This window comes from Diplotaxodon limnothrissa, linkage group LG20 (genome assembly GCF_057381915.1).
Source record: "Diplotaxodon limnothrissa isolate DT_005_m linkage group LG20, D_limnothrissa_male_GT1.1, whole genome shotgun sequence".
NCBI classification, from domain to species: domain Eukaryota; kingdom Metazoa; phylum Chordata; class Actinopteri; order Cichliformes; family Cichlidae; genus Diplotaxodon; species Diplotaxodon limnothrissa.
In genome coordinates, this window is record NC_140615.1 from 8,745,657 (window position 1) to 8,766,267 (window position 20,611).

Sequence of the window (20,611 nt, forward strand, 5' to 3'; positions counted from 1 at the left end):
TAGCAGGTGAACTACTGTTGAGTATACCAATAGAGTTAAAAAAAAAAAAGAAAAAAAAAAAAGCACCCTAATAGACAATCCTATTGTAGCTGGTGACAGTACACTGTGCATTATTTATTCTACCACCAGAGGGCAATGTCTTTAAAAGGAAAATTCCAAAAGAGGTGTTTGATTCATAAAGTCAGACAGCAGTGAACAGAATTTAAAACCATTTAATCTTTGACACAAATCCTCAACACCATGTTCATGAAACAATGACATCTCTTTATTTTGTAACATTTCAGTGTGCACACTTTAGATTTTGTTCCACGTTCACATTCTTGGAATGTAACACCACCAAAGTATCAATACAAGCCTATTTACAGCCACTGTTCTCAAAATGTACCCCATAGAAAAACATCACATTTCATGAAATGAGACTGTGTGGACGGGTCAGGTTTTAGACAAAATGATCAAGAGGTGGGTTGCACATGATGAAACTGAAAACCAGACAGTTACTGTTTTAAATGATGAGTCAAACTGGAAGTATGCATGTAATGCTGTCGAAACAGAAAGCTAACCATGGAGCATCTTGGAAGACCTGTGATGCTGCTGAGATCCAAGAAGGGACACTTTAACACTGTACAAAGCTTAAGATGTACCACCAACCCTTCTCATGTAAACTTTATTTGTAGCTTTGTACATTTTATAGTAAGTACAAAAAAAGAAAAGAAAAAAAGGGATGTAACATTTCTTTCATCTCCTTGTGGTCTTTGAAAAACTTATTAGGGACACTAGCCATTGTTAACAATGTAGCACCTGAGAGTTCTCTATGACACAAACAAGAAAGATTTAAAGAGGGGGAGGGACTGCACCAAATTTGCACAACATCACAAGCCAACAGTTCTTAGTTGGTCAGTTCAGCCTTTGTAAATGTTACAAATACAAAATAAATAACAATCAAATAAAACAGAGCTCGTTTGCCACAAATAAAGTTAGAATAAAGCGTTCTGGGGTGTAAAACTGGTTATTTCTATTTCTCATGTAGGCACAGAATGTGACCCTGAACGTAACCCTGCAGGGCTGCACCACAACACTGGTGAGCGTCAACAACACACTAAACACTGGTGAATCCTGACACATTGCTCAGTGCCCACTCTTCTTTTCCTTCTTTTTAATTTGCACCCTTCGAGGACTTGCCGCCACTTAAAGTATATATGCTGAAATTAAGTTAAACATTCAAGTATTTACATTCTCATACTGTAACACTTAACTATACAGCACATCACTGTAAGAAAAAACTGAATTCAGAAATCAAGTATTCTTGAAGCAAAACTCGACCACAGTGACCCACAAGTGGGTGAAGAAAAAGAACCCAAAAAAAAAAAAAAAGTCCGGTCCACTGTGCTGACAGCTGTAGCATATATACCAGTAGTCATGCATTAGTAACACAAACAACAGTCTGCTCCACTTGGTTTAAATGCACTGAGACGTTTGTTAAATAACAAGTCTAAGCTGCCTTCATTGCTCTACAACACCTTCTCTCACTCTCTTGTGACCCCTGACACAGTTATGATGCAGTATCAGTATCAGACCTCAAAGTCTAACCCATGTTCTGAGGGAAGTTGCACTTCTTCAAAGTGTTTCTGCTATGGTGAAAACATCACCCAAAGGTACACGGAATCTGATCCACCCACCTGACAGAAAGCTGATGCAGTTTGTAACTTACAGTTTCCCCTTTACTTTCATATTCTTTTACAGTCTGTGTGCATGGCAGCATTTGGTTTTGAGACATTTCAGTCAGCTTTGCTGTGCACGGCATGGTCAATCAATCCAAAGGTTGACATTAAAGTTGCTCCAATCGAGCCATCCTCTGCTTGTTTATGAAGATTTGAAAGCGATGATGAAATGTGAGAGACAAAAGGAAGAACCTGGTGAGATGATTCAGAGGCACGCTGTGAATTCAATTCTAAAAAAAGTTTCCATATCACAAAACCAAGTCATATGAGCTTCAAGTGCAGTCCGATTTAAGTGGTGTTTTGTTTTTGTTTTTAAACCGTCATCAGCTCAATGCTTCCTCGTCACTACCTGACTGGTGTAAAAGTCTGTTGGCGCAGACTGCTGAGGAAGGACTAACAATGATCTCATGACAAACAAACGCAGGGCCGAAGGATGGGGCTGTGGTTAATAGGCTGTGTTGGCAGATGAGGTGAGGGTCCCCTTTGAGGGGAAAATTACAGAGAAGCCCATCGGTTCATGATGGTGGAGTAACAAACCGGGAAGATCCAGATCATTTATCTGCAACTGCTGCCGCCATGGGGGATCGCATGGTACCGCGAGCAGTGGCAGTCAGCTCCTCGATTTCTGTGTTTAACCGTCTGATTACCCACTCCATCGCCTCCCGACCCTAAAACAGACACAAATGCCTCACATTATAACGCGCAGTGATGAGGATTTTAAAATCAGAAGAGTAACTATATTATCAAGGTGAGTTTAAGGAGGATTTTAAAGGCAGCTTTACCTTGCTGGCATTGACAGATATGGTCTTGGCCATGAGACCCTCGAGGTGGTTGCTCAGACTGACGCCTTTCACACTGATCAAAGCCTCCTGTGTCAGTACTGTCCTGAATATGCAAGCATAGAAAAGTCACAAACACAGCTGAAACAAGTTTTTTCTTTGTAGAGTTTTTTGTTTTTAAAAATCTTGGAGTTAAACATTCAAAACCTTTTTGCAATAATATTAAGGGTTTTTTTAATGTTGTGCTTTTTAACTCCAATTTAACTGATGAGAAAGATAAAAATGAGTCCCTTACTTTTCTGGGTCCTGTGGATGTGGCTTGTATGTCAACTTCTCATCCACAGACACCAGGTTGGTAAAGGAAATCTGTAAGAACAAAACACACCTGAAATCAGTCTTTTTATATCAGCATCTGCCACAAGGTGACACATAGCAACCACATCAAATCTATAGTGACAGAAATGCTGATTAGACAAGTAAATACAACTGCAGAGATCAGGTTACAGTTACATCCTTCCATAACAATTCGGCTTTCATGTCTGTATTGATGAAGCATAATAAAAGTATTTGTCAATCCTACTCACGTTTGTAGACTGCAGCTCAAACGTCTGCTGTTTAGGGTCCACTACTGAATGTTCCTGGACATACGTGCATGTTCTTGTGACCCCAAACATCTGCAGGAAACAATAAAATAAAAAAAATAATACAATTCTGAAATGATACAAGGAAAAACAACTTAACATTACCCAGTCTGAACAAAACACGTCGATCATTTCTCTTATCCTTTTAACTCACCGACTTGGCCAAAGCAGGGAGCCCCCACTCTGTGCTGAGCAGTCTGGTGCTGTGTAACCGTCCCTCAGTGTCCACACTTCTGTCCAGAACATCCACACCAAAGACACTGGGATTCATGGGATTGGGATACTTCTGCATCGCAGCCTTGGTCACCGTCTCCCATGGGTGGCTGTTTGAATCGATATCAACGTTAGAAACGGGCAATTTAACATTCTGAAGATGACTCAATGCTTGCTGCTGAGAGTGTGCTCTTCAGTGTGGAAAAACATCTTAGATTCTGAGGTTACTAAGGTAAACACTACTTAAAAATCCACCATGCCTGTATTTCACTCATCTTACAAGCAACAAAAAGGACCAGTTGCGTTATTGTGCATCTCTACCTCCATCAGAACAAGTGTACAAGTGAACTAGAACAGATATTTAATAGACATCGCTTGATTTGACTTGTTTGGCTGGAGAAAAGGTTTAGTGCATTTAGTATCTTGCAATGCAAGCAGAAGATGTGGTGCATTTGTGGCTCCGAACAGTCAGATCCATTCATGCAGCGCTTTGTCTCAAACATTCAAGTTAGCAGACGACCCGCTTAACTCCCAACCCAATTTAGGAGGTAATAATATAGGAGAAAATTATTTTCTGCAAATATGGGGACATTTGAATGTAACAACATCGCTGATGGTGAATGTAACTCCCTCCAAGTTGAAAAACGAACACAAGGCGTTCTTGATTTACTGGCATTTATTGCACACGGGCGCCACCAACGATGCCACCAGAGATGCCGTAACGATGCCGTGAGAACTGTACAACAACATAAAATAATCAATTTCCACCGTACATTGTTCTCATAGAGAATAAACAATAAGGTACATCATTAAACAACACAAATGCTTACAATTTACCTTCACAAAATGCTAACATATACACGTGGTTACCATAAACTCGCTCGCTCTATCACAAACAAACATCTTATTTTCTATCACAACATATACAAATTGCATACCTCATTGGCCGCATTAACTTGCAGGGGTTAAATGAAACGCTTCTTGTAGTGTCACTCTTTCCCATAGTCGAACACTCCGTTGCATGCGTCTACATGTTTCTACCACCACCAGAGAGAGACGAAAAGCATGCTGCGCTCTACCGAGTGTGGCGTGTAACTGAAAATATTGTCACCCCAAACAACAGACTAAACATTGGTTCCACCCCGGAAACATTCTGTAACCCTTGTAAATGTATTTCCAGCCAACAACATACATTACATCACACACATATATTAACAATAAAGTATTTCACTTATTCATTGTAACTTGAACCATAAAATTGTCTCAAATTGCATAACTGCTGCTGACGGCAGCCACACTCCCACCAAATCATTAATGATTTTTCAACTGAACCTCGTTGTAAAGGCAAGTGTATACAGTCCCTTAGTCACATAGATCACAGAGACAAGAATTCTGAACTATTCAGCTTCAAGTAGGGTAACTGTTTTGTGGATGTAAATCTGCATGCTCCAGCCGACCTCCCACTCTCAACACACCCTTTTCATCCAAGAAAGGATTCAGTTTGTGCAACCTATTTGCACGATCTCTTGTTGTTGTCTGCTTCGATTTCAGATCTTTGATTTCTTCAGAAAACAGTTCGTTTTGAACAGTAGCTATGATGAAAAGCTCTGCCTCTTTCCTCTCCTCAAGACTGGTGACTTCGTTTGTTCTGTACGTCAGACCTTTCAGCTCTTTGAGGTATCGCTTGAGTCGTGCAATTGCTTTAACTAGCCTTGTCCAGTTTGAGAATCTTGAGAAATGATTGAGCAACGAATCTTCTGTGGTCAGTGTCTTATGGACAAAAGTCTTACGAAGTTCTGGATCTTCAGCTCCCAACTCTCCCACCTTAATGTCATCAGCAGGAAGTTTATCCTGCCAGAGAAAATCTGGACCGGTGAACCAGCTGGAAGTAATTAGTCCCTTTGCTGTCAGACCCCGTGATGCATGGTCAGCGGGATTGTTCTCAGAAGTCACATATCTCCATTGGTCTGGATCGGAACCTTCTTGGATACGCTGAATGCGATTTGCCACAAATATGTGAAACCTTCTAGCCTCGTTGTTGATGTATCCAAGAACAACCTTCGAATCTGTCCAAAAGAATTCTTTGGCTTGAACTTCCAACTCCCTTTTAAGCAGGTCACTCGTTCGCACGGCAATAACTGCTGCTGATAGCTCAAGCCTGGGTACTGTGGTGACCTTTGTAGGAGTCACCCTGGCTTTGCCAATAACTAGAGAGCAGTGGACTTGGTTTGAAACACTGATTGCTCTCAAGTAAGAACATTCACCGTACCCTTTAACACTCGCATCTGAGAAATGATGCAGTTCATATCTTTCGACCTTCTCAAAACCTTCTGGGAGATAACAGCACTGAATTTTGATGTCAGCCAGGTTCCTTAAATCCAATAGCCAAGACTCCCACCGTGGTTTGAGCTCTTCTGACAGTGGTTCATCCCATCCAACCTTGTCTTGACACATCTGTTGGAGTATTTGCTTTCCAACCAGAACAAATGGTGCCACAAAGCCGAGAGGGTCATAGATGGATGCCACAGTTGATAAGACTCCTCTTCTAGAAAGTGGGCGTTCATCCACAATCACTCTGAAATGGAACTGGTCTGCAACAATGCACCATTTGATTCCCAGAGCTCTCTCAATTTGGGACTCACCAAGAACCAAGTTGCGGTTTCGTACTGAATCTGCACGTTCACTCTCTGGAATGGATGCAAGTACCTCATGATCGTTAGAAATGAATTTGTGAATTCGCAGTTTGCCAGCACTGCAGAGTTGCCTTGCTTCCTTTACTAACTTAATGGCTTCATCCTTGGTTGCGACACTTGTGAGCCCATCGTCCACGTAAAAGTTTCGTTCAATGAACTGAATGGTCGTTTCACTGTAGTGACCATGTCCTTGGGCAGCAACATGTTTCAACCCAAAGTTTACACAACCAGGGGAAGAGGCAGCTCCAAATAGATGCACTCGCATGCGATAGACTGATGGTTGAGCCTGGAAGTTTCCATCGTCCCACCAGAGAAATCTCAAGTAGTCCTGGTCCTCTGCTTTGACGTGAAACTGATGGAACATACGCTCGATATCGCACATTATGGCAACTTGTCCCTTGCGAAAGCGACAGAGAACACCTATCAGGCTGTTCGTTAATTCTGGTCCGGTAAGAAGGTGATCATTTAGTGACACGCCTTCAAATCTTGCTGAGCAGTCGAATACAACCCGTATTTTTCCTGGCTTGTGTGGGTGATACACCCCGTGATGAGGAATGTACCACACAGGACTGTTGTTAATTTCTCCTCTTGGGACCTTTTCTGCATCCCCATTTGTTATGATTTCACTCATAAAGGTCGTGTAGTCCCTTTGATATTGTTTGTTCTTTTCAAATCTTCCTTTCAAACATCGAAGCCTATGGACTGCACACGTCTTATTGTCTGGGAGATTTGGTCGATCTTTCTTGAAGGGGAGCGGCATTTCACAGTGACCATCCGCCTTGATTTTGATTCCTTCTTCCATGATGGTTAGGAAACGCAAGTCTTCCTGAGATAGATTAGCATCCTCTACTCTTCTCTCACTGAAGTCAGACTCAAGCATCCTCAGCACATCTGGCGGTGAAATGAACTCCTTGACTTGGGTTCGACATATATATTTCACTTCGTTTGTGAGCTTCTTAGATGTCTGGAGGTGAGGTTTCACTGACTTCATGACAATCTTGTGACTGCTTCCTATAGCATCACCATAGTCGACACATGGGCTAACACAACCGACTATGCTCCATCCAAGATCTGTCCTTTGAGCAAATGGCTCATTGTCTTTACCTGGGACGACCTCTCGGGGCAGCAAAGCCTGTGGACAGTTGTATCCTATGAGAAGCCCTACATCGCACTCAATCAATGGAGCGATCTCCTCTGCAAGATGCTCTAGGTGTGTCCAAGCTCTTGCCGTTCTTGGTGTAGGAATGTGACTTAGATTGGCAGGGATGAACTCTCTTGAATAGGTTACAGGGAGAGAAATCTTCTTTGATGAATAGAAACCTCTCACCTGCAGTCCAACTAACCTTTGACTCGGGATGATTGTATTTCTGGATGAAAGTGTGGAGAGTTTTAACTGCACAGCCTCCCCTTTCATTTCCAGAGCTTCTGCCTTATCTTGCATAATGAATGTGGTATCGCTTTGGTTGTCAAGTAGTGCATATACAAGAATTTCATTCTCTGGGTTACTTGATGTAGATAGCCAAACTGGGACAACCGTAGAGGAGTACATGCTGTCCATACCTTGCACTACTCTGTTTGACGTGGCTTCATTTGATGGTTCAGGAGTATGTTTGCTCTCTGTTCCTTCCGTTGACTTAGCATATTTCGAGTTTTTTACACTCTCCCCATGCTCATCACTGCCTTTCTCTCTTCTGGTTGCTCTTTCACGGTCTTCATGTAAACATGTTGGGTGTTTTTCCTTACATGTCTCACAAAGACTCCTTCTTTTGCAGGTCCTTGAGAGATGTCCTGGTTGTAAACATCCAAAGCACAACTTCCTTGTCTGAACAAACTTAACGCGTTCCTCAACTGGTCTTTCCCTGAACTTCCAGCATGTCTGTATGCCATGATTGCATCTTTCACAAAAAGTGCATTTCTTACGTTCTGCATTCTCTTCAGAGTTGCTCGCAAGCACCTTTGCACCAATGTTTCGTGCCTTTGTTATCTTTACCTTTTCACCATCATTAAACTTCAGGGCATGAAGAGAAGTCACTGGGTTGCAAGCTATTTTTGCTTCCTTTGTGATGAATTCCACGAACTGACTGAAAGTAGGAAACACATTACAAGTTTCTTCTATCTCAATCACCTTCCTATTCCAACTGGCCACCAGCCAATCTGGCAGTTTTGTTAGAAGTTTTTGATTTTCATCACAGTCGTTCAATACTTCCAGACCCTTAATCTGGGACATTGCAGCCTGGCAGCCTCTAAGGAAGTCTGAAAAATCCCTCAGCTCAACACTGTCTTTGGGTCCGATTTTGGGCCATGCGGCAAGCTTATCCTTGAAAGCTTTAGCTATCACAAATGAACTTCCAAACCTTTCTTCCAGGATGTCCCATGCTGAGTTGTAAGCTGTATCCGTTCCTAATAGGAAGTAGCTTTCAATGGCCTTTTTTGCAGGTCCGCCAACATATTTACGAAGGTAATAGACTCTTTCCCCTACTGGAATGTTTTTCCTGCCTATCAGGGTTTGAAATGACATCTTCCAATCGCTATACCTTAGTGGATCACCCATGAAGATAGATGGTTCAGGTGTTGGGAGACGGCTTACATTAATAGACTCTGCTATTGCTTCAGCGAGGACTGTGATACTATCTGCTTGGTGTATCACGGGATGCTCACGTGGACTCCTTACAACTCCTGGAGATCTATGTTGTTGAGCTGCGTGGTTATGAAGTAACTCTGTTATTTCCTCATCCGAGCTTATGTCTTGTTCATAAACTTGGAGTCGTGCCTTCGCCGCACTTAGCTCCTTAACAGTCTGTAAGCGCTCTATTTGTCTGCGTTTCTCTTCCAGTGCTTTCTTTCTTGCCACATTTTCTTCCTCTTGTAATGCAATCTTCTTTCGATTTTCTTCTTCAAGACTTTCAAGTTCTTGTTGCTCACATTCTATCTCTTGCAGGACCTTTAGTGCAGCTTGTGTAGCAGCTAGCTCTGCTACGGCCTCTTGTCTCTTAATGGAGGAAAGGCTTGACTTTTGTGACTTTATGCTGGAACTGCTTGCAGAGCTTAGACTTCTTTGAGAGCCCTTACTTGTGCCTTGAGAAGCTGAAGATGAAAACACTGAACTAGACTCAGGCCAGACTAAATCCTCTATCTGAACGTCTTCGTTATCTTTATTCTGAAGGTAAGTGGTTTCATTGTCCAAGATTATTTTGGATACCGCGTCACAGGTGTCTGCCCTACGACGGATCTCACTGTCTGGGGAAGCACATTTGCGCAAATCTTCATATGCGTGTTTCACATCTGCTGATGCACAACTTAACTTACACATCAAATCCTTCACAACCTCAACAGAGGGGGCTCCCTTTATCATTTTCTTAGCTTGCTTGGCGTTTGCTTTCCATTTATCATAAGTTGTAGTGAAACGATGCTGAAGTTTTTTTGACTTATCATCATGCAGTTGCTGAGCCTTTTCAGTAAGCTTTCGAGGTCTTTGACTTCTTCGTGGCTCTTCTTCACATGACTGCTGTACATTTGTGGCACTACTATCCTCAAGTAAGTCGCCGTTCTTAGTTTCATATTCAGTTGTTTGATCCATTCTGCGATGTTTACTTATTACTTGGCACAAAATAAATTCTAGCTATACCTTTAACAGACATGCGGTTTAACAACAGACCAGCTCAATTGCCTGAAATATTAATAGCTACAAGCTTAACCTTGTCTTTAGGTGAACTTGTCCAAAACATCAAGAATGGATAATACCTTCAAGATTTTACAACACCTTAAACCTTAATAAAATATCTGAATGAATACCATCTTGAGTCGTATAAATATGGTGAACTTTGTTCCTAAACCAACAACACATACGACGCAGCACTTAATTCTACAACACTTCTAGCATCCAAATAACACGAATAGGTAAAATGACTTCACCTATAAAAAATCTTATTAGACAGAACCATGAACTTAGAAAGGAGATATGCAGAGCACAGATTACTTTCAGTTCTTACAGTGTTCCGTTAAACAGTCGTCAAAGTTGACCCACTTCTTAACATTTAACTTGTTTTAAATGCATCACTTAAAGGATCGTCCATGTAAACTTCAACTGTTTGCTGCTTAGGTTAACTGGCGTATGCATAGTCTTATCTGTCTGATGCTAGCGTGCGATGAATTTCTTCTTGCTCAGTGGATAACGACACCGCTACTCGTCTCCTCGCCTCATGCCGAGCAGACTGAGTTCTCACTGTAACTCCCTCCAAGTTGAAAAACGAACACAAGGCGTTCTTGATTTACTGGCATTTATTGCACACGGGCGCCACCAACGATGCCACCAGAGATGCCGTAACGATGCCGTGAGAACTGTACAACAACATAAAATAATCAATTTCCACCGTACATTGTTCTCATAGAGAATAAACAATAAGGTACATCATTATTAAACAACACAAATGCTTACAATTTACCTTCACAAAATGCTAACATATACACGTGGTTACCATAAACTCGCTCGCTCTATCACAAACAAACATCTTATTTTCTATCACAACATATACAAATTGCATACCTCATTGGCCGCATTAACTTGCAGGGGTTAAATGAAACGCTTCTTGTAGTGTCACTCTTTCCCATAGTCGAACACTCCGTTGCATGCGTCTACATGTTTCTACCACCACCAGAGAGAGACGAAAAGCATGCTGCGCTCTACCGAGTGTGGCGTGTAACTGAAAATATTGTCACCCCAAACAACAGACTAAACATTGGTTCCACCCCGGAAACATTCTGTAACCCTTGTAAATGTATTTCCAGCCAACAACATACATTACATCACACACATATATTAACAATAAAGTATTTCACTTATTCATTGTAACTTGAACCATAAAATTGTCTCAAATTGCATAACTGCTGCTGACGGCAGCCACAGTGAATCACAATAGCGTCTGTGTTTGCAGACAGGCGGGAGAAGAAACGCCCCCTCTGCACAGCGCAGACTCACAGCAGCAGCACCCACGGCTTTTCTCTGGAAACTTCTAGTAGAGGGTTTAAGCAACCAGACTGATTTTATTTATCAGTCGCTGTAAAACGAGCAGAAATGCTCTGATTATATACCGTTTATTGTGTTTAAACGACAGACCGGTCGTTATGTAACGTTCCCCGTCGATAATGTCAAACACGCGGGTAATTAAATTTTTCTTTATCCCGTAACAAATACCAAGGCTCGGGGAAAGCATTTGAAAACAGTCCTCCAAGGCTGAAATGTTACAATAAACCTAAACATCATTACAGTCATAGTATTCAAGGCGAAAAAATTAGCTTTAATGTTAGCAGCACAAAGCTAACGACAAAAGTTAACTCGGGTAAAGGGCACTTTAATTTCAAATACCAATACATGTAGCAAATACAGGCTTCAGCTGTAAACATCAAACGCGGTGGGAAGTCAAAAGTCATTTCTAAACATAACTAATATAAACTAAAAGCGTTGGGTAACTCGACTAAAGCGGCGTGCCTTCGTGTTATCTAACTTATCTGCAAGCTTCGCCCAGACTGCACACGGAGCCACGAAAACTGATTATATAAGAAGAAATAGCCAACTTAACAACCATACTTTATAAAACACTACCGCAAAAAAAAAAGAAATACTCACTTGAAAATGTGCTCTGACGTCCAAATCTTCATTTTTACCGTTTTTCTGTCAGAGCACGGGAGCCGGCGACAAATGACAGCGTGACCACTGAGAGAGGAAGGAAGGAAGGAGGGGCTGAGTGAGAAACCTTTAACAGTCTTAGCCGCGATGCTCCCCCTGCTGGCAGACAGAGCTGCTGCACCCCTTCCAGAATAATCCATTTGTTAAACACCTCTGAGACCCTCAGCAGCAGGGGCGGATCTAGAGAAATGTTCTTAGGGTGGCATAAAAAATTTAGGGTGGAAAAATCAAAGCCATTTCTTTACACTTATGCAGGTGTTAAATTCTGTAATAAAATACATCAAATGCAGGATAAATAAAGTCTTTCTGATTCTGAATTTGATGTATTTTAATAAACATGTTTATACATTTTTCATATAAACATAGTCTGCAACTTTCTTACTGGCTTAAGCCCAAATTATTACATATTTCAGTTACATAAAAAATGTGAATTTTGATGTTGTGTACTGTGTAGTCTATATAATAAATAAGCACTATGCCCAAGAAGTATAAAAGAAAAAAAAGCTACACAGAAAGCTACACAACAGGAAGTGGATGAGTTAGAAATACAAGTCTAAATTCAGTTTCACACACTTTTTATTAAAAATAATCAAAGTTTTACATGCTTAAATTTGCACAAAATATCAGAAGTCTGCACTGTTAGTTGCTACAGACAACAACAAATCAAGCCATTTGATGCTATGTTTAACTATTTTTTATTGGGGGGTAACATTTTGCGGTATATTTAGTTTTAGAACTTATATTCAGTGTCAATTTTAGCTAGGCTAATGCAAACTTAATTTAATAAACAACATTTTCATGTACAAATCTATGGTGGTACTAGGGATGGCAAGAGATTATGCCACCAGAGAGAGTGATCGTTATATAATTTTCTATGAATGGTCCATGTATGAAATATAAGTGTATATATATGTAATGGTTCAATTCAATTTTATTCATATGGCATCAAATCACAGCAACAGTGGGAAGGAAAAGCTCCCTTTTAACAGGAAGTAATAACTCGTGATTAATTGCAGAGTGGTGTAAAAACACATAGCAACTGAAAAAAGGTGAGTGAAGAAGAAGCACTCAGATGGTGTTTGTCCCCAGGATCCAAATGGGAGCTAGTTCCACAGAACAGGTGCCTAAAAGCTAAAGGCTTTGACCCCCATTCTACTTTTAAATAGCCTAGGAACCACAAGTATGCCAGCAGTTTGAAGAAAGTGGCCTGATTATTCAAGACATTGTCTGTGATTTTTTTAAGTTCCTTTGTCAAATTCCTTTGTCACTTTGGGTGAACATTAACAACAAATATAAGAAATATTTGCATTTTTTAATTGGTTTTTCCATCTTATTATTTAAAAGAAAAAAATTCCAGGTCATAAATTCCAGGTCAGCCATCAGCAATTTTAGATCCAATATTGTGTAAATGTATAATTTCAAAGATTTGTGTAACTTGATATTACAGCATACATCGTCATTTACTATGGACTTAATTAATAGATTAACTGTCCATGCAGTCACATCATTATGTGAATAATATGAAGTACAAAGATTCACAAAAATAACCCAAATATTCACAGTTCCTATGAAGAAAAGTCCTACTGTCTGTTGCTATGGTAACAGTGGCAAAATCTTCAGATTGAAATTGAAACTGTTGGCTGCACAGCTGATATAAGAAAGAGAAGCATTTTTATCTGTAGTTGAGTTGGAATTCTCCATCAGTCAGACCTGTTAGTGGGAAACATTTGTTAGTAGCAAAATTATTTCAAGTCAAAGATTCACATTTTCCCACAAGTTGCTTGACCTTGTTCTTTTTTATTCATTGTGCAGGAAAATGTATTCTACTTGTTGTTTTTAATTAAAATCAGCACCCTATAAACTCACTGCATTCATTCACATTGTGTAGATATGCAGTGGTTTAAAACTACATAACACATACATTTCAGTTTAGAGCATTTAGGCAGGGATGTCTAACTCATTTATAACATAGGCCACAAACAGCCCGCTTTGATATTAAATAGGTGTGACCAGTGAAACTCCTCTTTCTGTCAGTGTAAAGAACTTTAACTGCACATTTAATCCCTGAGATAGTTTAATATATCAACTTAATATAGCGTTATAATATAGATAGCTTAATATCGACTGATTGACCGCTTCATGAGGTGGTTGAGGTAAACCACCTGCAGCTGAATGTGGCCAAAAAAAGGAGCTGGTGGTGGAGTTTGGCAGAAACAGATCCCGACCCTCCCCCATCTGCATTGGTGGGACTGATGCCGAAATAGTCACATCCAACAAGTTCAGCTGGATCACAAGCTGGAGTGGTCCGCCTACACGGACGCTGCCTACAAAAAGGGTCTGAGCCGGCTTTACTTTCTACCAAGGCTCAGATTCTTCTATGTATGCAGCAGGCTGCTCTACATGTTTTATCAGTCTGTTGTTTCGAGCACCATCTTCTTTCCTGTGGCATGCTGGGATGCAGGCATCAAAGCAAAGGACGCAAACAGACTGAACAAACTCATCAGGAAGGCAGAGTCTGTTGTTGGCATGAAGCTCACCACCCTGGAGGAGGTGATCAGTGATAGCATGCTGGCAAGACTGCTGGCGATCTTGGACAATGACTCCAGGCCCCTCCATAACACACTGGACAATCTGAAGAGCAGTTTCAGCAACAAGTTACTTTAACCTCGCAGTCTGAGGGAACGTTAGAAGAGGTTGTCCCTTCCCGCTGCTTTCAGACTCTTTATTTCATCCACTTGGGTCAGATCCACACATGTTTAGCAGAATTAATCACACCTCAATGCACCTTGTCACTTTTGTACACCACAACATATATTTGCACACGTACTTGTCCTTTTATAGTTATATGTATATTTATATTTACACATATATCTCTATGTTTATCCACTTATCTTAATGTTTATCTATCATAACTCTGTTTCTACACACATTTATATGAGTGCTTCTTGTTTTTTGTATATTTGCTGCTATGATAACCGATGATTTAACTCTTGGATTAATAAAGTTTTTCTGAAGTGCAATTTCAACTGTACGTCTGCCATTTTTCTCCATGATAAAGAAATGCTGCTGCAGTAAATGAAATAAATCTATGAGTGTGACTCTTTCTGTATTATACCTTCTTGAAGCTGTTTTCTTAATTGTGTACATATTAATTATTAATGTAATTTTTACTAGTCCCTTGCACATTTTGTCTTACTTTTTAGTGTTCATTATTTAACTTCTTTTTTTATTATTATATTTTGTGGGGTTTTTTACAGTTGTAAATGTAAAGTCTTTGCTCCTTCATAGTATGAGGCCCTGACTATGCACCCGTGATGCTTTTACATGAACTATATTAGTTATTTATTCAAGGCTGCACTATTGGGGGAGTTGTCATTATTGTTGTTGGTTTTTATCCTGCCAGCTGCTGTAACACAGTATTTTCCCCTCTGGGATCAATAAACTATCTATCAATATTTAGGCTTAAAAAGAAATAAATGTGTGAAATTACAGAAAAATCCCTGGCAAGCTGTCCCATAATTACTTTTTTAAACAGGGTTTGTTAATTCACAGACCATACCACTTATTTATTTATTTTATTGAAATTTAACTTTATAATTTACTGTCGACTCAAAGTAAACAATAAAAAGCCAGGTACTTTGTTCATCCACGGAAGGCGGGACAAATAAAAGTACCAGCTGTCAATCACGACCAAAAACTGTTTTATTGGCTGGGAGGAAAAACGTCTTGCGCCTGTCAAATACGTCATCACGCAGACATCCGACCTGTCCTTGAAGCTACAACACAGCCAAGATGGTCGCATACTGGAGACAGGCAGGCCTGAGGTATTAAAATAAAAATAAATATGTAGTTACAATGAAATGGCTTGTGGTAAATGTTGATTGCTTTATTTTAACGGGGTTTAAAATGAGAACAGAATGCTCTGTCAAAGAAAATGTTGGTTTTTAGTGTTAAATTCTCAATTTAGCTACATAGCTAATATACTAAGTTTACTAACGTTAGTGTTCCCCACCGTATGCGTTTAATTTATGGCAGTAGCATTACCTCAATACCGAGTCAGGTGGGACTTCCTCTGATAGTATGTGGTTTCTTAATGAAGAAGAGGTTGTTCTTGTCCTCTACAGACAAATCATTGTCGGTAGCATTTAGCATGTGGCTAACCTGTGTGTCCTCTCTGCAGCTACATCCGCTTCTCCGCTATCTGCGCTAACGCGGTGCGGGCTGCCCTCAAGCCGCAGTTCAAAGCCGAGGCGATAAGGGCCGCAGAGTCCAACGTCAGAGTCCTCAAACCTCAAAATAAAACAGCATGTAAGTTCATCAGCTTTAAAGGTACCAACGCTGTTCTGATCACAGCTCATGCCCTCTGATAGAGTGAATGTCAGGGAGAGGCGGCTGTGACGGTGCTTTCAGTGTCTCCTTCAAATAGTGGTGTACTGGGTTATTATTACTGTTGCACACACATTTAAGCTCCATATCGTTGTCCTGTCTAGTTATGGTGAAGCTGGCCTCGTATTTGAATTGTCGAATGCATAACAATTTAACAGTGCATCAGTTTAGCGTTCATTTTATTCAGACAAAGTCAAATGCTCTCAACAAATAAATCAAAAATATAAAGGAATATATTGGTTTAGGAAACGTGAGTATGCATTGAGATTTATAATACACAAGTTTTTTTGAGTATTAAAATTCAGCATTTGAGTGCATTTATTTGGTTGTTTCAGTAGTGGTCACTATTAGCTCGTATTGCTAATGTGCTGTGGTGGTTTCCATTCTTATCAGGACTCTGAACTAGATGACTTGGTGCAACATTTCACCAACTTGTTTTATTGTGGTGAGGTGAGCTCCAGGAGCATTTAACAAATGTGACAAACTCTGCTGAAGGGGAAATGTAGATGTTTTATTAGGCGTGGAGAGTTTAGGAGCACGTGGCATGCTCCTAACATGGGTACTGTCCTTTGTGGCTGACAGCTTAAGTTTAAGATCTCAAATTTGTTTAACTATAACCTTACAGTCACTGAATGTTTTAGATTTACGAAGACATTTTATGAGGATCTTTTCATTAATGTTTCCATTCTGCTTTGCTTTCCTTCCAGGATGTTTGACCATGATGTAGATATTTTTTTTTCTCATGGGTTGTGAGGTCCTGCAGCTTACCTGTCCTGCACACCGTGGAGAAGAAAAATAAAAGCTGGTTAACATCAAGATGATGTGTTAGACTGGGGACCTGAATGACACTGCACCCCCCGCCCCCTTTTCATTTGTAATCAAAATTGTATTAAAGATGGATGTTGGAATTCTTGTCTCCTTGTGTTCTTGCCCTTGTAGTGTTGTAGTGAATCTATTGTGGTATTTACAGTACTGCACAATAAGACCATGATTTTTGTCAAACACTTTATTTTGATATAAAGCAATGGAGTACTCTTCATAGTTATACACAGAAATGTAGTATTTACAGAGGTATATGTGTGTGGATCCATGAGTATATTAGTCATTAGAAGTCAGATGGGGATGCCATCTTTTATACCAGTAAAAAATGTAATTCGAAAGCATGCGTTAACCAATGGTATGAAAACAAATTGCATTAAAAAGAAATCAATAGGGCTTTTTACTCTTAAATGCAGTTAAGATCATAGGGTAACGTTTTTTTTCTGGCAGGTAATATAATAGATCTTTGGTCACTTAATTTTTTAGATTTTCGTGTAGGTGGTCATTTAAATTCATCAAATTTGCTTTCTGGATAGGAATTGAAGTGTTAGTGAACAGTGCAGCTCTCTCATTAATGACCTCTAGTTTATGGTCACATGAGAGGTTTTTGGCTGTGGTACATCTTGATGTCTGACCTTTCATATCTTTAGCAATGATTTACTGAGCTGCTTAAAAACACTTCTCAACTTGTCCTGTCACTTAACGTCAGAGGCCATGATTGAAAGGACACGCAGGGTAGCTTAATGATAAAGCCAGACCATTTTCTAATAATAGATTCATGCTGATGTTTCGTTTGTACTTTTCTTTTTATTTACTTGAAATCATCCTTCATAAGTTACAAGCGTAAAGCATGGGCATTCTGACAAGCCACTGAGCCCTAGCTGTCTTTCTTCTCTCTGGTCATCTTGATCATGGTCTCTGGTGATCGATAGAGGAAGATGAGCTTCTCAAACAGTGTCTCTTCTAGCTCCATCTCTCCCGTCTCACGAACCACAAAAATGTCTGTGCAAAGCTTCAGGACTCTGTCGACACATGGTAGCTCCTCAAACATGATGGACCTGGATATCCCATTGAAGAATTCCCTGACAAACTTTCCGATGACTAGCACCACTGACATGTAAAGACCCACGATGCTGTCGTGAAGAGGGAAAGAGGACAGGTTTTGTGTGTAAATGAATCCACAGCTATGAGAAAGATTTCCTGTCAGGATGCAGTTAAAATGTCTTGTTACCTACCCGTGTCCGGCCAAAAACCCCAGACTGGAGGGGCTGACTTTATCGCTGAACACCACTAACTCGATGCGTTGACATTTGTGCTCGGAGGACGTGACAACTGGGGAGCACTCTTCCACCACCCACCACTGATCTGCCTCCTTTGACGTCCCATTGACCTGCTGAAGCTGGATTGACATGGGCCTGAAGAAAGCCAGCGCCTGAAGGTCTGGACGGTCTGTCAAGTCTAAGAGATGATATGGGTTTAAAGCAAAGTGCATGTTTTATACACCAACAACAAGGAATGAGACTGACCTGCTTTGATCAGGTAAAAAATACAAAGAGTAACTAACCTACTTTCATCCTGGTTCCCATTTTGGACTCAGGTCCTTTGGGACCCCTGATGAATTTAGGCAGCAGAGAATCAATAATCCTAGAGAGACAAGAAAACTCAGATTAACACCATAAAAATTTCAAAACATTCACTAATGTTGTACACTGGAGCTCTCCAGGGCTGCCTGAGTTCCCTTACATTAAATTTAGTTTGATGTTTAACCTTCTATGTGCTATAGGGACAAGAAGAGCAGCAGAGCCACATTTTCTACATTTCTGTTTGATTTACATTTACAAATACTTCATCACCTGAATAAAACACAATAATACAGCATGCATAAACCATCTGATTGTGTTTTGACTGAGACTCACACAGGTCTGCTGCTGTTGCCTTTAAGCATTCGCACAATCCCTTCCCTCAAGGTTTTGTCGTCAAACTTCACAGTGTGCTCTCCCACGGTCTCTGCATTCATTGATATGGACGCATTCCTTAGGAGAGGAACATATTTGCCGGTGTCATTTTAAGTGTTATTTGCACTGGTGCAAAGTGCAGGCAAATGATGTGAAATTGCAAGTGCTTAAATAAAGTTAGCAGAAAATATCAAGTAATAAGAAACAATGGGCTAGTTTCCCAGATTTTTGAAGTTGATATGACAGTATAACTACAGTCATGTGAAAAAGTAAGTACACCCTCTGGTTCAGTACTTTGTATAACCCACCTTTAGCAGCAAGTTCATTTTCTCTATGACTTTAGCGGTCTTTCACATGTGGAGGAATTATGGTTGACTCTTTTAATGTAAACATTGCTTCAGTATATTGAGGTTAATAAGTATTCTATTGAGCTCATTCACGGTCCTATCGTAGTATTTCAATCTGAAATCTGGACTTTGAATGGCCCATTGCAACAAGCGCTCCTCTCATGGATTTGTGTCTGCTCCCACTGTCTTAAGGCTGCTATTACTAACATGACCTGCATTACTGAAAACCAACACAGACATGTCTCCTCCCATCTTACATGTGTCCGACAATTTAGTTAACCACTACACTATGAAGCCACTGACTGGGCCACTGTAACAACCTAATTCTTTTATTTTGTAGATTAGCTACTGTGCTTGGGATCATTGTCCTATTGCACAACCCAGTTTGGGACAATAGCCTTACATTTGAATCTACCATGAAGTCCTCTGGATAGCAAAGTATACAAAGGAGTTAATGGTTTGCTCAATGATTGTGTCTGTAAAACAAGCCCAAATCATCACCCCTCCTCTATGCTTGACAGTTAGTATGAGGAGTTTTTGCTGATGCATTTGGTTTTCTCTCATTGTAACAATAAAGGACATTGTTGCAGAAGTCTTCTTGCTGTGGCGCCTTGTTCTTTTTAGAGAGTAGATGCTTCCAAACAAGCCATACTTGTTCAGTCTATTTGTATTTTTACTGTCATGAACTTTAACATCTAACATGCTAACTGAGGTCTGTAGAGTTTGAGATGTAGTCATTGGTTTTTTTTTTCTTCCCTGAGCATTGCATGCTCTGACTTTGGGGTGAATTTGCTATGACGGTGTCCATATCTTTGATGGTTAAATTACTTTTAAGAAAAATAAATTTTCTTTCTTTGTCTCAACTAGCTGACAAAAATACTAAGCAGAAATGATCTGAAGGTGAAAGATACACACACACACAGCCTGACCTGAGCAGTGTCCAGCGTAAGGTCATGTATATGTGAGACGAGTTGCTGAGCTCCTGGATCATGGCCGTTCGACTGGCTGGGCTGATGGTCCACAGTAAACTGGCATCGCTCTTGATCTTAGCAACAAGAATGTCCTCAGCTTCATAGTTCATGATGAACTGCATGGCAGACTGAGAGAGTGATTGAGAGATGATTAGATTTCCTAGGTTATTTCAGCAAATGCCGCTGCAGTGTTCTGGTGAATTTGGATAATGATATTTCAACATCAACTAGTGTTATATAATACAAACACAGCATAAACTCTATTTCAATATGGCACAGTGAGTCCATGTAGAGAGTTAATAATGAATAATGAATGTAATAAGTGTAGTGTCATCTGACCACCCGAAGTTATATCTTCTTGTAATGGATATTGTGTAAGAAATGCTGGACAGTAATGTATTTCTAC

General features: G+C 40.3%; 3 protein-coding genes across 3 annotated transcripts in view; 1 reads left to right on the forward strand and 2 right to left on the reverse strand.

The window, feature by feature from the left end:
• Positions 1 to 227: 227 nt before the first annotated feature.
• Positions 228 to 11,760, reverse strand: LOC146610505 (PRELI domain containing protein 3B-like). The gene is made up of 6 exons (XM_085344005.1): positions 11,668 to 11,760; positions 3,293 to 3,461; positions 3,082 to 3,171; positions 2,793 to 2,863; positions 2,501 to 2,603; positions 228 to 2,386 (listed from the first exon to the last, which is right to left on the reverse strand). The coding sequence occupies exons 1-6, from the start codon at positions 11,697 to 11,699 to the stop codon at positions 2,270 to 2,272; spliced, it is 582 nt and encodes a 193-aa protein (XP_085200131.1). The 5' UTR covers positions 11,700 to 11,760; the 3' UTR covers positions 228 to 2,269.
• Positions 11,761 to 15,485: 3,725 nt separating this feature from the next.
• Positions 15,486 to 17,015, forward strand: atp5f1e (ATP synthase F1 subunit epsilon). The gene is made up of 3 exons (XM_085345113.1): positions 15,486 to 15,551; positions 15,908 to 16,035; positions 16,821 to 17,015. Coding segments are annotated over exons 1-3 (162 nt in total). The 5' UTR covers positions 15,486 to 15,519; the 3' UTR covers positions 16,823 to 17,015.
• Positions 17,016 to 17,809: 794 nt separating this feature from the next.
• LOC146610507 (piezo-type mechanosensitive ion channel component 2) overlaps positions 17,810 to 20,611 on the reverse strand; it is a 32,463-nt gene continuing 29,661 nt past the window's right edge. Inside the window, exons 50-54 of the mRNA XM_085344994.1 lie at positions 20,164 to 20,333; positions 18,849 to 18,965; positions 18,497 to 18,576; positions 18,168 to 18,390; positions 17,810 to 18,065 (exon numbers count right to left, since the gene is read on the reverse strand). Coding sequence (XP_085201120.1) covers positions 17,810 to 18,065; positions 18,168 to 18,390; positions 18,497 to 18,576; positions 18,849 to 18,965; positions 20,164 to 20,333 — 846 coding nt within the window. The remainder of the gene's footprint in view (positions 18,066 to 18,167; positions 18,391 to 18,496; positions 18,577 to 18,848; positions 18,966 to 20,163; positions 20,334 to 20,611) is intronic.

What these genes read in the sequence shown, in the direction of transcription:
- LOC146610505 (XM_085344005.1), bottom strand. Translation starts at nt 11,699, where the DNA reads ATGAAGATTTGGACGTCAGAGCACATTTTCAA. An exon ending in TTGAGCTGCAGTCTACAAAC is followed by an intron (nt 2,864 to 3,081) that starts GTGAGTAGGATT and finishes TTGTTCTTACAG; the next exon opens with ATTTCCTTTACCAACCTGGT. An exon ending in TATCTGTCAATGCCAGCAAG is followed by an intron (nt 2,387 to 2,500) that starts GTAAAGCTGCCT and finishes TGTCTGTTTTAG; the next exon opens with GGTCGGGAGGCGATGGAGTG.
- atp5f1e (XM_085345113.1), top strand. Translation starts at nt 15,520, where the DNA reads ATGGTCGCATACTGGAGACAGGCAGGCCTGAG. An exon ending in TGGAGACAGGCAGGCCTGAG is followed by an intron (nt 15,552 to 15,907) that starts GTATTAAAATAA and finishes TCCTCTCTGCAG; the next exon opens with CTACATCCGCTTCTCCGCTA.